Below are 14,949 nucleotides of genomic sequence, written 5' to 3'. Positions count from 1 at the left end.
CCCATGGGCCTCAATAATAACGGGCTGGGCCGCCCATTAGCCCAGTGGGCTGTCGAGTTTCTGGGTCGGGCTATGGGCCATGGGCTATTTGATGACCCTTATGCTAGTTTAGGGGTGTTATTAGAAAAAACGCCTTCATTCATTGTCACACTTTTTTTAAGTCCGAAATAATCGGCGAATCAATAATATTAATATATACCCAGACCCGGGCCAGTATATAAAAATAAAATTCAAATAAAGTACCACTCTTTTGTAGGCGGGAAGATGCCAAAAACTTGCACAGACCGTCAGGTCTGCACTGTCTTGGTGCCTGCACCCAAAGACACCCTCAGTAAAATTACCACACCATAACTCATATGTTCAAAGAATTCTTATCTTCTTTATCCTCATCCTCTCTGTTTTTGTCTTTAGCTTAACTCTTTTCTTTTCGTCCTTCACTCCTTCTCACTTTCAAAGAGTATCCTGAAATAGTAAATATAAAACTAGCATATTTTTATAGTTAAAAAAATATTCTTTTCTTTTTATACCTCAATAATTAGGTGGAGAGATTTGAACTTATATATAACAATATTAAGAGATGCAAACTAATTAAGTTAAAATATTCTTTTTTAAGTTATAAGAATTTGTATAACTCCACAAATAAATTATTTGTTAAAGAAAATTTTACAACTCCACAAATCTTGCATATATAATATTTTTCTAAAAGTTATATAATAAATTTTTATAATTTCACAAATCTCATTGTAGGTGTGATAGGTCCAATAGTATATATTTATATATATGTTGGGCCAAGGGTCTAATCCGAGGATAGCTAGTAGTCCGAGGACGGGTAAACGCTGTCATGGGAGTCCGTGTTAGTGAATGAAGAGGTGGGGTTTGGTCATAAGAGTCTAAGAAGGTGGTCTGAGGAGGAATACCTCCTCGGCTGAGCAAAGCAGAGGTCCGAAGGTGTAGTCTGCCATCTAGGACAATGTTTCGAGAGATTCTATTGATAAGGATATGCATTATGAAAGCACAAGATAAAGGGAAACTATGAAATATCTAAGAAAAAGCTACTACTACTGCATTGAATGCTCTGTAGCTAACTCTCTGACTGCATTAATAAAGAAGTGATATCTGAACAGTAATTTTCAGCTTTACAGCTACTCCCAAAGACTTTAGGAAGATGTTGATAGGATAAGGATCAACACCAATGATCTAATCCACACGTGGAGGGTGGAGATGAAAGAAAGAAGATAGTATAAAATAGAAAGAAGATCTTGAGGGAAAGTGATCAAGAATTAAGAGAAAAATACTGTAGGAACCAGAATTGCACTTGTAACCAAATTCAAAAGAGAGAGAGAGAGAGAGATATATATATATATATACACATATACATATATATATATATATATATAAGAACCGATCTTCTCAAATTGTGCCGAGTACAATTTTCTTTGGATAAAATCAGTCTATCTTTACTTTCTTGTCATCTAGATCTATTATAATTGTTACACAACTCATTAAAGCATAGTTTTCTAATCCACTTTCTACAAATTCATTGTATTATGCTCTTTGGGTTTAGATCATTTTACCTTTTGGCCTTAGGAACCAAATTGTGACCTTACACTCACATTGAAGCCCAATGCCACTATAAAAAAGAAAAGAAAGGGGTATTGAGTTTCGAAAAATGTTATACTAACAAATTTTTGGTAAAATATTTTTACAACTTTTAAACACAAATTTTTTGGTCAATAAATTTTTTTTACAGGTTTGACAAAAATTTTGTAATGAAACAATTACTTAAAATGTGTTTTAACATATATTTTACAATGAAACAAGTAGAGCTAAAATGTTTTTTTACCACAATTGTCCGCATATGTGTAGATTAGATGCACACCTAAAGTAAAATAATATATATATATATATATATATATATCTATATATGTGTGTGTGTAATTGTTTGAAATAAAAATAATGGGTATATCTTTGTCTAAAAAAAAAAGGGTATATCTTAGCATAAATTTTATCATAAATGTTGGGTACTATAAGTTTTGACTTAAACAAGTAGCTTTTATAAGTATCAGTATCCTTTATTGTAGAGTCTAATTTGACTAAATTTAGCCAAAAATGTGAAGTAAAATGATTAATATGGATCATAGAAGTTGTAGTTAGGTCAAGTAGCTAATATATCTTTGCAACAAGTTTCAAGAAATTTAAATTGTTGCTCTAATTAAAACTTAATTACCAAAAGTATTTAAAAAAATTAAAAGGGTCTATTATTCCAATTAAAACTCAAATACCAAAAATATAAAGAAATTAAAAAAAAATTATTATTCATTTCAAATTATTTTAATCATATACCTTAATTTGTTTATTTCAATAAATTTTTTGTGAAAAACCTATTTTCGTCTCTACATTTTAACGCGATTCTCACTTTGGTCCTTAACTTTTTTTTTTCACTGCTTTTAGTCCCTATTCTAGAAAACGCATCTCGTTTTCGTCATTGCCGTTACATTAAAGACAGAAAATGCACACGTAGCAAATGGAGTGCACTATTGGCACACTAAAAGTTGACGTGACCATTAAAATAATAATAAAAAATGTTATTGGCATTAAAAAATGCCGTGTCAGCATTTAATTTAAAAAAAAATTAAAAACAGAATTAAAAACCAAAAATCATATGAATTGAGATCTGAGTGTTTTTTGAACAAGAACAACAAGAACACAAACTCATATCTAAGAACACAAACCCATAAATTTAAGGAAAAAAAAAAAAAAAAAAAAAACTCCAAAACTGAGAGAGAGATTGACATTACCATAAGTTAAAGAAAACCACAACAGGAAGAACAAATTTTGGATAACTACACGAAGCACAAAAAAATCAATGAAACGGTAAATGAATAAAAAGCTTTTTCATCAACTCAAATCCCCCATGTTTTTCCTTATAACTTATTCTTTTGTTTTCTCAACTTCCAAACAAAAACCCAAAGAAGAAATCTTCATCAAACAACAAGAATTGCACAACAACCCAATAACACAACACAATGAATGAAAACAGTAAAACAAAAAGTTAAAGCAGAACAAAAGGGCAAAAGGGTTTGTTTTTACAAACCGCTATGAGGTTGAAGATGGTGTTCTGGTCAACCTTGACGAACTTGGCGTCCTAGGGTCAGGGTCGGCAACCTCAACATGCTTCTTGCAGTACTCGACGGCGTGGATCGGAGATCGGAGATGGTCGAGGCTTGGTCTTTGAGATCATTGATGATGGTGAACAATGGCTACTTCGGAGCTCCTCGGCGTGGATCAGAGATGGTCGAGATGTGAAGAGGCAAGGTCTTTGAGATCAAAGATGGTGAGGAGGCGAGGTCCTTGAGATCGTTGATGATGGTGAACAACGGTGATTTTGGTCACTGTTTGGAGAAGCACGAGTGTGACTGAGAGAGATTAAGAGTGAGAGATATTGATGGTGTAAAAAAGAAATCCTCCAGATGTGTTGGATGTTCTCGATGGGAGCTTGAACTGTTTCGGAGTTTTTTTTTTTCCTTAAATTTATGGGTTTGTGTTCTTAGATCTGAGTTTGTGTTCTTGTTGTTCTTGTTCAAGACACACTTAGATTTCAATTCATGTGATTTTTGATTTTTAATTTTGTTTTTAATTTTTTTAAAATTAAATGCTGATGTGGCATTTTTTTAATGCCAAATAACATTTTTTATTATTATTTTAATGGTCACATCAGCTTTTAGTGTGCCAACAGTATACTCCGTTTGCCTCGTGTGCATTTTCCGTCTTTGATGTAATGACAGACACGAAAACGACACGCGTTTTCCAGGATAGGGACTAAAAGCGGTGAAAAAAAAAGTTTGAAACCAAAGTGGAAATCGCGTGAAAATGTAAGGACGAAAATGAGTTTTTCGCTATAATTTTTTATAAGTAATAATTAAGGTTGATCGTTACATACTGTATGTGCGGTGTGTGATTTAATGTAAATGTTATACATTATAATTATATATTGTGTTTTTAGTTTTTACAATGTGACGTATAATATATATTTTTTGAAATTGATCCATAATAAATATATTAAAATAAATAAAATATTCTGTTTAAAAAAAAAAATTTGCCTACCTAAATTTTAAGAAATTTTAAATACTACCCTGCTAAAGTTTAATGAGCAGAAATTTGAAGAAATTAAAATATGCAATAGCCGGCAATGCCGGCCACTCTGGCCTTAAGAAAAGTTCTACGGACAGGAACAGCTAAGGAGGAACTCACGAGAACTGCCATAGTGCCATACTTGACTGACTACTAAATTGTCCATTAAAAAATCATATAAAAACCTCTCTTTATTTCTGTTATTTCTTTTGAAATTGTAAAGACCAACCTTAAAACCAGAAACTATAACTAATTAATAATAAAGTACCTGTATTTTTTTTTTCTTGGGGGGAAAGATAAAGTACCTGTATTTAAGTCGAGCATGAGAAAGTTGAGGATCACTTACAAGTGGATACATTAAGAATTTCATCAAAAAAGAGAGAATCGTGTAAAAAAATCCAACCAGATTTATTATCTTAGTCAGTAGGCAAAAAAAAGCCCTTCTCTACAGTACCCATACAAAAGCAAATATCATTAATTTTTTATTTTTTAAAAATTCACAAGCATAAAAGATATAGAAAATAAATATATTTCAATTGTGAATTTATCAAAATTAATTCACATCTAATAAAAATATATTGAGTAAAGTTATAACCATTGGCTACAACTAAGTATGTAGTCAAACTTTGTCTTAAATAAGTAAAATTCAAACATAATAAATTCGTAAGATATAAACTCTATTTAACAATGAAACTCTATTTAAGTATATTTAATATTATATGTTCATATGTATAAAAAACTATTTATATCTACTTAAAATTGGATTATTTAAGTTTGTAAATAAATTCGTAAGATATAAAATTATTAGATGTTATTTATTGATAAGATGAATAGAGGATTTTGTAGTAGAAATTTAGTTATATTAATTAATAACATAGATCTGTGAAGATATAAAAGATTTCAATTGTTTTACTTAGTACATCATGGAAAAGAATAAGCTAATCAATGAGTGGGTGAATAAACTCGAGTTTGTTCGACAATAAAATGAACTAACTTGAATAAATAATTTAGATTGGTATTGAGCTCAAGCTTGACTTGTATTTGAAATAAAACTAAATAAATAATCATGAAGTTTTACTCACCTTGTGTCGGCTTATTTATTAACTCTAAATAACATGAATAGATGCGTGACATTGACAATCACAATAAATAAAATTAAAAATGGTTCTTGTGGTTGGGCTCAAATGATGGTTCTTAAATTTCTCTCTCTCACACAAAGAAAATGACATACATAAAGTTTGATTACGATTTTGATTTTCAAATGCTCCTTGGTTCATTTTCGCAAGGGGTTAGATGGATTAGTCACGGAGATAAGGAGGGAAAAGATTTTTTAGTCACCAAAGTGAAGCTGTTATTAAAAGGTAATATTTGATTCTCAAAAAAAAAAAAAATAATAAAAATAAAAGACAGTATTTGTAAGTGGGCTTAGAATATGGGCTTTGTTTAAGTTTCCAAAATAAGAAAAGAGAGCCAAGAATGATGGGCAAAATATTTGAGTGAGAAGTAGACATGCATATAATTAGGCCCGCGGAGAGCAGGGAGGTCTTCTAGCCTCTAGGCTGAAGTGTCAATGGAGTCTCATCAGTCTTGGTATGGTATCTTCTTGTTTCTCAGTTCGAGTTTGTTACTCGTGGGACCGGTTACCCCACGTTGAGTGGCAGTAGCAGAAGAGCAGCTAGCTTGTTTGTTGATTTGTGTAGAAGTGGGACCCAATATATGTTAATTATATATATCACCCGACGGGGTCCAACCGTCAGATATTAGCTACTAAAAAAAAGGCTTTAACTAAAGTAGTACGTAAAAATGATGACGATGTTGGTCATCGTGGTTGCGGGCTGGGAGCAAGCGTAATTAATTACCTTACTATAAGTTAGTAGTATTCATTATAAATTATAATGAGAGAGAAGTAGTATGATGGCATTGGTGATGAGTGGTGGAGTAGGGGTAGTGGAGGTAGTAGGATGGCTAGATTGGCTTCAAAGACAAGCAAAAATCAAATCAAAGCGGAAAAAGGTCCTTTTCTCCTTTCTGCTCCGAGATCCCACTACTGTTTTTCTTATTATAGCCTGGAGCTTGGACCTGCTACCATTATCCTCCTAAGCCTCAGTCTCAGCCTCAGCCTCAGCCTCAGCCAAGCACATGCCATGCCATGCATTGCTTAATTTGCTACGGCCCTTCACCAACAACAATTGCCTACACTACTACTAACTGTTACCTTCTTGATAATTAATCTTCACACACACACACACATACAGAGAGACTGAGAGGGAGATAATTAATTTAATATTATTGTAGCCATGACAGTCATCCGGTTGCTTCTCTTTCTGGCTTTCTTCTCTGCAGGAGGAATTCACCTCATCTCCTCACTTACAGATCCTCATGATGGTAAATTTACCTGTACTCCATGCATATTTATATTTGATGCTTGCTATTGCTATATATATTTGGTAATATAAGCAGGCTATATATTATATAATTAATTACGCTCTCAATTTTATTGGTGCGGTACGTGCAGCCGCTGCTCTCCAATCTCTAAAGGACTCATGGCAAAATACACCACCGACTTGGGAAGAATCAGATGATCCTTGTGGAGCATCCTGGGAAGGAGTCACCTGCAACAGTTCAAGGGTCACTGCATTGTAATTATTCTTCTTCTCTTCTGTTACTTTTCCTTTTCCTTTTTCAAGTTCAATTTACTATTTTTTGTTCACTGTGTGCTGTTTTCCATTTTTTTTCTTAGGGGATTATCAACCATGGGATTAAAAGGGAAACTCAGTGGTGACATTGGGGGACTCACTGAATTAAGATCCTTGTAAGTATTATTGATCGATCTTCCTCTTTTTCTTTAATATAGTAAGTTGTACTAATTAATAATATATAGGTCCAGTAGTCTGTTCATTGAAGTTGAAATAGTTGTGATATTAATATTATCCAAATTCCAGGGACTTGTCCTTCAACAGAGGACTCACTGGTTCCCTCTCTCCACGGTTGGGAGATTTGCAAAAGCTAAATATCTTGTAAGATCCATAAACAAATAAAGTTATTAATTTTCCTATATATTTCTTATCCATGATCCAACTCTCTTATGTTTTATTTTCTATATAACTGAAGCTTGTTTCCATCTTTCAGAATTCTAGCTGGCTGCAGCTTCAGTGGTGATATTCCAGATGAGTTGGGCAATCTTGCAGAGCTGTCCTTCCTGTAAGATCTACCAAAATTATGCATGAATCAATTAATATGTCTGCAATTTATTCAACACTAACTAATCTCCCACTCTCTCTCTCTCTCTCTCTCAGGGCTCTCAACTCCAACAACTTCACTGGTAAGATACCTCCATCATTGGGTAAACTCTCCAAACTCTACTGGCTGGATCTGGCAGATAATCAGCTGACAGGACACCTCCCAATATCAACCTCCACTACCCCAGGCTTGGATCTCCTTCTCAAGGCTAAACACTTGTAAGTATTTCTTTTTTCCACCCCAAATAATTCACTCTGGTACGTGCAAAAAAAATTATTAAGGATGAATGTACCTGCATCTTTTACTATTTTTGATTGAGTCTATGCACAAAACAATATTTTTGGGATAAATAACAATATATAGTTTGATTCTACGATCTTGCAGCCATTTCAACAAGAACCAGCTTTCAGGTATCATTCCAGCCAAACTTTTCAGCTCTGAGATGGTATTGATACACATGTAAGTTGATACCCCATGCATCGGTTTGGTTTCAATATTTCTCTTGCTCCTTCTAAATGCACATGGTTCTTTAATTACAGTTTGTTTGATGGAAATCAATTTTCTGGAAGTATCCCATCAACATTAGCACTTGTGCAGACTCTTGAGGTTCTGTGAGTAAAAACCACCTTAATTTAATCTTCTTCTTCCGTTTTTCCTTAGTGCACCTTTTTTTCTTCCTCTCTTTGACATTTCATTGGAGTTAAAACTACTCTTATTTGCAACAGTCGGCTTGATAGAAATGCTCTGACAGGAAATGTCCCATCAAATCTCAACAACCTAACAAACATCAATGAATTGTGGGTATTTAGTTCTTAACACTATGCACTGGTGTTGCTTTTAATATAATCTAATTGGTGGTTACTCGTACCTTTCTTCTTCATAATATATATATATATATACATATTTTTTTGTGCTTAGGAATTTAGCCCGCAATAATCTGACAGGCCCTTTACCAAACTTATCTCAAATGAACTCCCTCAATTATGTGTAAGTGAATGGCATGGAGTTGCATTTCCAATTTTATTTTCCTATGGCCTTTTCTCTTGTACTGACGAATCCTCTCGGTGGCTTATTTTTAACAGGGACCTTAGTAACAACTTGTTTGACCCATCAGAAGCTCCCATTTGGTTCTCAACCTTACAATCACTCACCACTCTGTAAGTCTTTAGTAGGTTACAGATGGAAATACTCCCTGCATTTCTCAAAAAAAAAAAAAAAAAAAAAGTAAATGAGAGATCTGATAAATTTGTTGAATTATAGTCATAACCTTATGTGATTGGTGCCCAGAGTTATGGAATATGGATCACTTCAAGGGCCTGTTCCACAAAAACTCTTCAGCTTTCCACAGATACAGCAAGTGTATGTTCTGATTTGACTTGGAGCATTAGAATTTGATAAAAATAATTTTGCGAAAGAGAAACTGTACGTTTGACAACTCTGTTCTTTCAAATTCTCAGGAAATTGAGGAGCAATGCATTTAATGACACATTGAACATAGGTGAAAACATTAGCCCACAATTGCAGCTTGTTGATTTGCAAAACAACCAGATTTCCTCAGTAACATTGAGTTCAAGTTACACAAATACATTAATGTGAGAGAGCTCATCGCCCCTTACTCTTTTGAATGATATTTTGTATTTTCCTAATCATCAATCTTATGTGTCAATTTTTTACACTTCAGACTAATAGGAAACCCAGTGTGTACCACTGCTCTCTCCAATACTAACTACTGCCAGCTTCAGCAACAACCTACAAAGCCTTATTCTACCAGCCTGGCTAATTGTGGAAGTAAATTATGTCCCCTTGATCAGAAGCTTAGTCCTCAGAGTTGTGAATGTGCCTATCCATATGAAGGGACATTATACTTCAGAGGACCTTTTTTCAGGGAACTGTCCAATGTGAATATGTTTCATTCACTGGAAATGAGCCTGTGGGTGAAACTGGGCCTCACTCCCGGTTCAGTTTCTCTTCAAAATCCCTTCTTCAATAATGACGACTATCTTCAAGTACAACTGGCGCTCTTTCCACCAACTGGAAAATATTTTAATAGGTCAGAGATACAGAGAATTGGGTTTGATTTGAGTAATCAAACTTATAAGCCACCTCCAGAGTTTGGACCCTATTATTTTATTGCATCTCCATATGCTTTCCCAGGTAGTTCAAATCACATCCGTACTCTCTCAGCTGAGAATATTATGTCTTTACCCTTGAATGCAATTTTAGTGGTAGAGTATGGAACTGACAACATAAATTTTCTGCAGCCACACATGGAGGAACTTCTGTTAGCACTGGTGTAATAGCTGGGATAGCAATTGGCTGTGCCATTTTGGTTCTGGGGCTCATGGGAGTAGGCACATACGCTATTCAGCAAAAGAAACGTGCAGAAAAAGCCATTGGATTAAGTAAACCATTTGGTAATTAATACATAAATCACTGCTCTTGTGATTGATTGGGTTGTTCAAAAATCAGGCATCTGTATGTTGGAAGATGAAACACCAGACATTTGTTGGCTTATATCATTAATCTTCTCTCTCTTCCAGCTTCCTGGGCACCAAGTGGCAAAGATAGTGGGGGTGCACCACAATTAAAGGGAGCAAGATGGTTCTCTTATGATGAACTCAAAAAGTGCACCAATAATTTCTTTGAAAGTAATGAGATAGGATCCGGAGGCTATGGCAAGGTATATATCCCACTATCTAGTTGAGATTTGTGAAAATTTTAGCTTCTAGTCATTGGTTTCTGTTGTTCTAATTTTCTCTTTAGGTTTATAGAGGGATTCTCTCTGATGGACAAGTTGTGGCAATCAAAAGAGCTCAGCACGGATCAATGCAGGGTGGACTTGAGTTCAAGAATGAAATTGAGATGCTCTCTCGAGTTCATCACAAGAATCTCGTTGGACTTGTGGGTTTTTGTTTTGAACAAGGAGAGCAGATGCTGGTCTACGAATTTATGCCAAATGGAGCTCTTAGGGAGAGTTTGTCAGGTACATTCACCTTAGTTAAGTTAATCAAAAGGGCAGGTACACGAATGAAGTGAAACAAAAACAATGCTGGTTTAGACAAGATAATATGTTCTGATAGTTAAAGTAGGCTATTGTTGCATATTAGGTTGTAGAACTTTTTTTTGCAGCATGCATGAATTACTCCTTAGGGGTGGATCCAAAGGTGGCCTTGGTGAGGTTCCATGTCATCAAAAAAAAAAAAAAAAATCCGTTTTTATTTATTGTGAATATATCCACAATGAGAGTTCCCTTTGGTAAATCATAAAATACTTGATACCCACCTCTTTTAATTGTCTAATAGGACTGTTTGCATAAATATGAGTTGTAGGGAGATCTGGCATTCATCTTGATTGGAAGAGAAGACTCCGCATTGCTCTTGGCTCAGCTAGAGGACTAGCTTACCTGCATGAACTTGCTAATCCTCCTATAATCCACAGAGATGTTAAGTCCACCAATATTCTGTTGGATGAAAACTTAACAGCAAAGGTTGCAGATTTTGGCTTGTCTAAGCTGGTATCAGACAGTTCAAAAGGGCATGTTTCAACTCAAGTTAAAGGCACGCTGGTAATTATTACCCCTGAGTCTGTTATTCTATAGATTTCTTCATTCTGATATGTTCAATGAGCAGTTACCGTTTCTCCCTGCATTTGCACGCAAAGGAGTCAAATGAAATTAAATCTATTCAAGCAAATATTTGTCTGAGTGATAATATTGAGTACATGCTAGTTGCTTAACCAGATGATGATCCTCAACTCAACCTCCTTAATAAAGCATCCTAGAAAAATAATGTGCATTAATAGATGCATACCTTCATCATAATTACAAGGAATAAGGCCAACATATTTTTAAATTCGAAAGTGAAATAAATACATGCAGGCATATAGATGGGCATACAAACATGCACACACACACACATGCTTGTATAAACATGCTAACAGACGTGATTCTAGTTAACTTAATTGATAAAGACTCTTATTGTTGAATAAAATATTTAGGGTTCTATTCTCGCCTACATTAAAAAACTAACTAGTGTTTTGATTAGATAATAAAGAATAATCATCCGGAGTGAATGCCAAAAGGTTTAAACTATTTCTTTTAAAAAAAAAAAACTCCTGTACTACCTAATTCTGTATCTCTTGGTATTTTCCAATTTCTCGTACCCCATGAAGTATGAAAATCAAACAGGCTCAAAACTCATGAGATTTATTTGTGGCTGCACACCACTTTTCTATGTATTTATTTATATATGCGCACTACTTCTGTTGGAGATAATGAACTAGATGAAATGTCTTATGCAAGTTGTAAACACTCCAAGAGGCTTTAATCAAAATTTTGCTACTTAAACGCTTTTCCTTCTAAATTTCTCAAAACAAGCTCTTCCAGTGTAAACATATCATTTGATGACTTACCCTCCTAACTGAAAGATTATGGTCACGACTTTCCTTCCTAACATAACAAGAGACTTTAATAAAAAAAAATCTGGTACTTTAACTATAGCTGATTACTATGCTAAATTGATCATTTGAACCATTAAGATGTTGGAAATATCACTAAGCATTGGAACTTCTTGTTGGCATTTTCTCAGGTTTGATATTATGAGGTTTTTCTTTGGGAATTGAGTTGGCAATTTTCAGGTTTAATGTAATGAGGTTTTTCTTTGGGAATTGAATAAATCTCAAATTTTTATACTTAAGAGTTCAATGAAACATACCTAGTTCCTCTTCACTTTTTCCCCCCTAAATTTGTTGGTATTAAAATCCTTACAAATTTTTCTTATAAAATTGTGTTTGAGTTCTTCTGATCTATTTAACTTACTGGCAGTAGAGTTGGTTATTGCCTATGGAAGTGAGCAGTTTTAAGATTTTCAGTGATTGATTTAGCTTCTGCCTAATGTTTGTGGTAGATTGGTTAAAGATAATGGATGGTGGGTAGACTAAGAAGTAATTAGGATGATGAAAGGTCATGATATCAGAGAGAGAGAGAGAGAGAGAGAGAGAGATTACCGGTAGTTATTGAAGGCGGATGCTGGAAGAAGTGGAACTCACTGCAAGTAATAGAAAGTTGTGGCCAACAAATTGGTAGATTAGATGTCTCATCTCATGTCTATATGTAATGAATGTAGATTCTCCATACACAAGAAATTCTGTTGAATTTTTGTTCACAAAATGGCTTCTTCTTGCAGGGTTATTTGGATCCTGAATACTACATGACGCAACAGTTGACTGAGAAGAGTGACGTGTACAGTTTTGGAGTGGTTATGCTTGAACTGGTAACAGCCAAGCAACCGATTGAGAAAGGAAAGTACATTGTCCGTGAGGTGCGAATGGTGATGGATAAGTATGATGAAGAGCACTATGGCTTGAGGGACATGATTGATTCATCCATTATAAACACGGCTAGTCTTTTAGGGTTTGGGAGGTTCTTGGAGTTGGCCATGCAATGCGTTGAAGATTCAGCTGCAGACCGTCCTACAATGAGTGAAGTGGTAAAGACACTCGAGACTATTTTACATAACGATGGGATGACTACAAACTCAACGTCCGCATCCTCATCCGCCACTGACTTTGGAGCTTCAAATGGTGCCTTTAAGCATCCTTACAATGATACGTTACCAAAAAAGAATATTATTAGTGACAGCAATGCCAATGCCTTTGATTACAGTGGTGGATACACACTTTCAGCTAAAGTTGAACCCAAGTAGCACATACGGTTTCTGTTCTACATTTTTCTCTTCATTTTGCTTTTCACAGATTGAAGCGTCATATGTTCACAAATATTTGTTTGCATATTGATATGGGAAAAATTTAGAAGACTTGAACGTTGGCTTTGTTACTACTCGACCAACCTTCTAAATTGTTGATTATGTAGATGTAGTGATAGAGTTTAGTATTTTATTCTTATTTTTATATAGATTAGTATTATTCTAGACGCACCAATTAATATGAAAATATTTTCAACTATTGTTCATTTAAAAATTACAAAAATTAAAAGGTGGCTTGGGTGGCACCGACCTTATTCTCTAATCCTAAGTTGATGATGACAAGTTAACGATGACCTCAAAAAAGACTCTTTATAGAGATGGACAATGTTTATTTCACACCAGTTATGTGTCACAACTGTACACACTTCTCTTTTTTTTGCACTAAAATTCTAAGTCACGATTTTAGTTCCAAACTTTTTTGGGGAGAGTAATAGAGTTCAATTGAGTTTTGTGTTTGGAGTTTATCTCTCCAGATCAAGTTGCTCCAGGATAATCTTGTTCTTCAGCTTTGTATTATAGTGTTTTACCTTATTGTAATATGTATGATAATTACAAATTTTATGGGAGTCCATTAGTTGTCAGTATTGTACGATACGCGATACGTATCATATCGTGTATAAAAAGTTTCGTATCGTAAAGGCATATCGTAAGTGCTCATAAATCGTGCGATATATAGGTGCGTATCGCATGAATCGTATTGTATCGGTGAATCGTATGTATCGTATGATACATAGACATGTGTGTTTAAAATGAGTTTTTTTGTTAAAATTTGTGATTTTATTTGATTTAAACAAGTTGTTAGACTTTGTTAACACAAAATTATTGGAAAACTTAATTGAGTCTGATGAAATAGCAAGTCCATGAGTTTTTTTTCTCCTTTCTCTTTCTCCTACAAAATTTAGACTATACTCATAACACTCACTTTCATATGTGCAAATTTATTTTCTATGCTATTAATAATGTATTAAATGAAAATATAATTATTTTTTATTTTGTTATTATTATTTTGAGTCTAAAAAGCTAGAATTCCAAGAAAAAATATAAAGAATAAATTATTAGAATAAAAAAACAAAAAAAAAAGTAAATGTTGATAATAATAAAGAAAACGTCTATTAAAAAATAATTTTGCAAGATGTTGAACATGATGATAACATTGATTTAGATAGAGTTAATTAACCAAGATGACAAAAAGATATTATTATTTTGGTTCATATATCATGTATTACTTCTGAGTTTAATCAATTTGAATGTGCATGTTATAAACATAAGTTTATTTGATTTATTTAGTTAGCTTTGTTAAATTTTATTACATAAGTAATGATTAAACTGATCATTAGTTGAATATATTTTAAATTTATAATGAATATACCTTATATATATATATTTATAATTATTTTATAATTTTATTAGGGGTTTGTGTATCTTACGATACACAATACAAAAAATAAAAAATTGATTCACGATTTGACAGCTATGACTAGTACTAAAGACTTAGAGTAATAGGTTTATTGTTTTTGTGTTTTACCTTATTATAGTATGTGTGGATTCTGATTAGTTTAACTGGTAAAGTCTCTGATAGTTGAATAAGAGATATGAGATTTAATCACCGTTTACACCAAAAACTAATTGGTGTCTTGGTTTGTAAATAAAGAGCTATCATCAAAAGTTGACGTCATAGGTTGAACTCTCTTAAAAAAAAAAAACATTATTGTAATTTGTATGATAATTACATATTTTATGGAAGTCCACTAGTTAAAGTAATCTCTCTCTCTCTCTCTCTCTCTCTCTCTCTCTCTCTCTCTATAATAATAATAAT

General features: G+C 33.7%; 1 protein-coding gene across 1 annotated transcript; it reads left to right on the top strand.

Annotated features, from left to right (window-relative positions):
* Positions 1–6,139: 6,139 nt before the first annotated feature.
* Positions 6,140–13,272, top strand: LOC112004607 (leucine-rich repeat receptor protein kinase HPCA1). The gene is made up of 19 exons (XM_024036846.2): positions 6,140–6,516; positions 6,647–6,770; positions 6,872–6,943; positions 7,074–7,148; positions 7,261–7,332; positions 7,428–7,589; positions 7,756–7,830; positions 7,911–7,982; positions 8,097–8,168; positions 8,290–8,358; positions 8,454–8,528; positions 8,659–8,730; positions 8,829–8,963; positions 9,053–9,525; positions 9,633–9,785; positions 9,912–10,051; positions 10,135–10,354; positions 10,701–10,936; positions 12,555–13,272. The coding sequence occupies exons 1-19, from the start codon at positions 6,429–6,431 to the stop codon at positions 13,071–13,073; spliced, it is 2,904 nt and encodes a 967-aa protein (XP_023892614.1). The 5' UTR covers positions 6,140–6,428; the 3' UTR covers positions 13,074–13,272.
* The last annotated feature ends 1,677 nt before the right edge of the window (positions 13,273–14,949 follow it).

Source organism: Quercus suber, unplaced genomic scaffold, assembly GCF_002906115.3.
Source record: "Quercus suber isolate HL8 unplaced genomic scaffold, Cork oak 2.0 scaffold_157, whole genome shotgun sequence".
NCBI classification, from domain to species: domain Eukaryota; kingdom Viridiplantae; phylum Streptophyta; class Magnoliopsida; order Fagales; family Fagaceae; genus Quercus; species Quercus suber.
The sequence above is the reverse complement of the archived record's forward strand: the minus strand, read 5'-3'. Positions and strand labels throughout refer to the sequence as shown.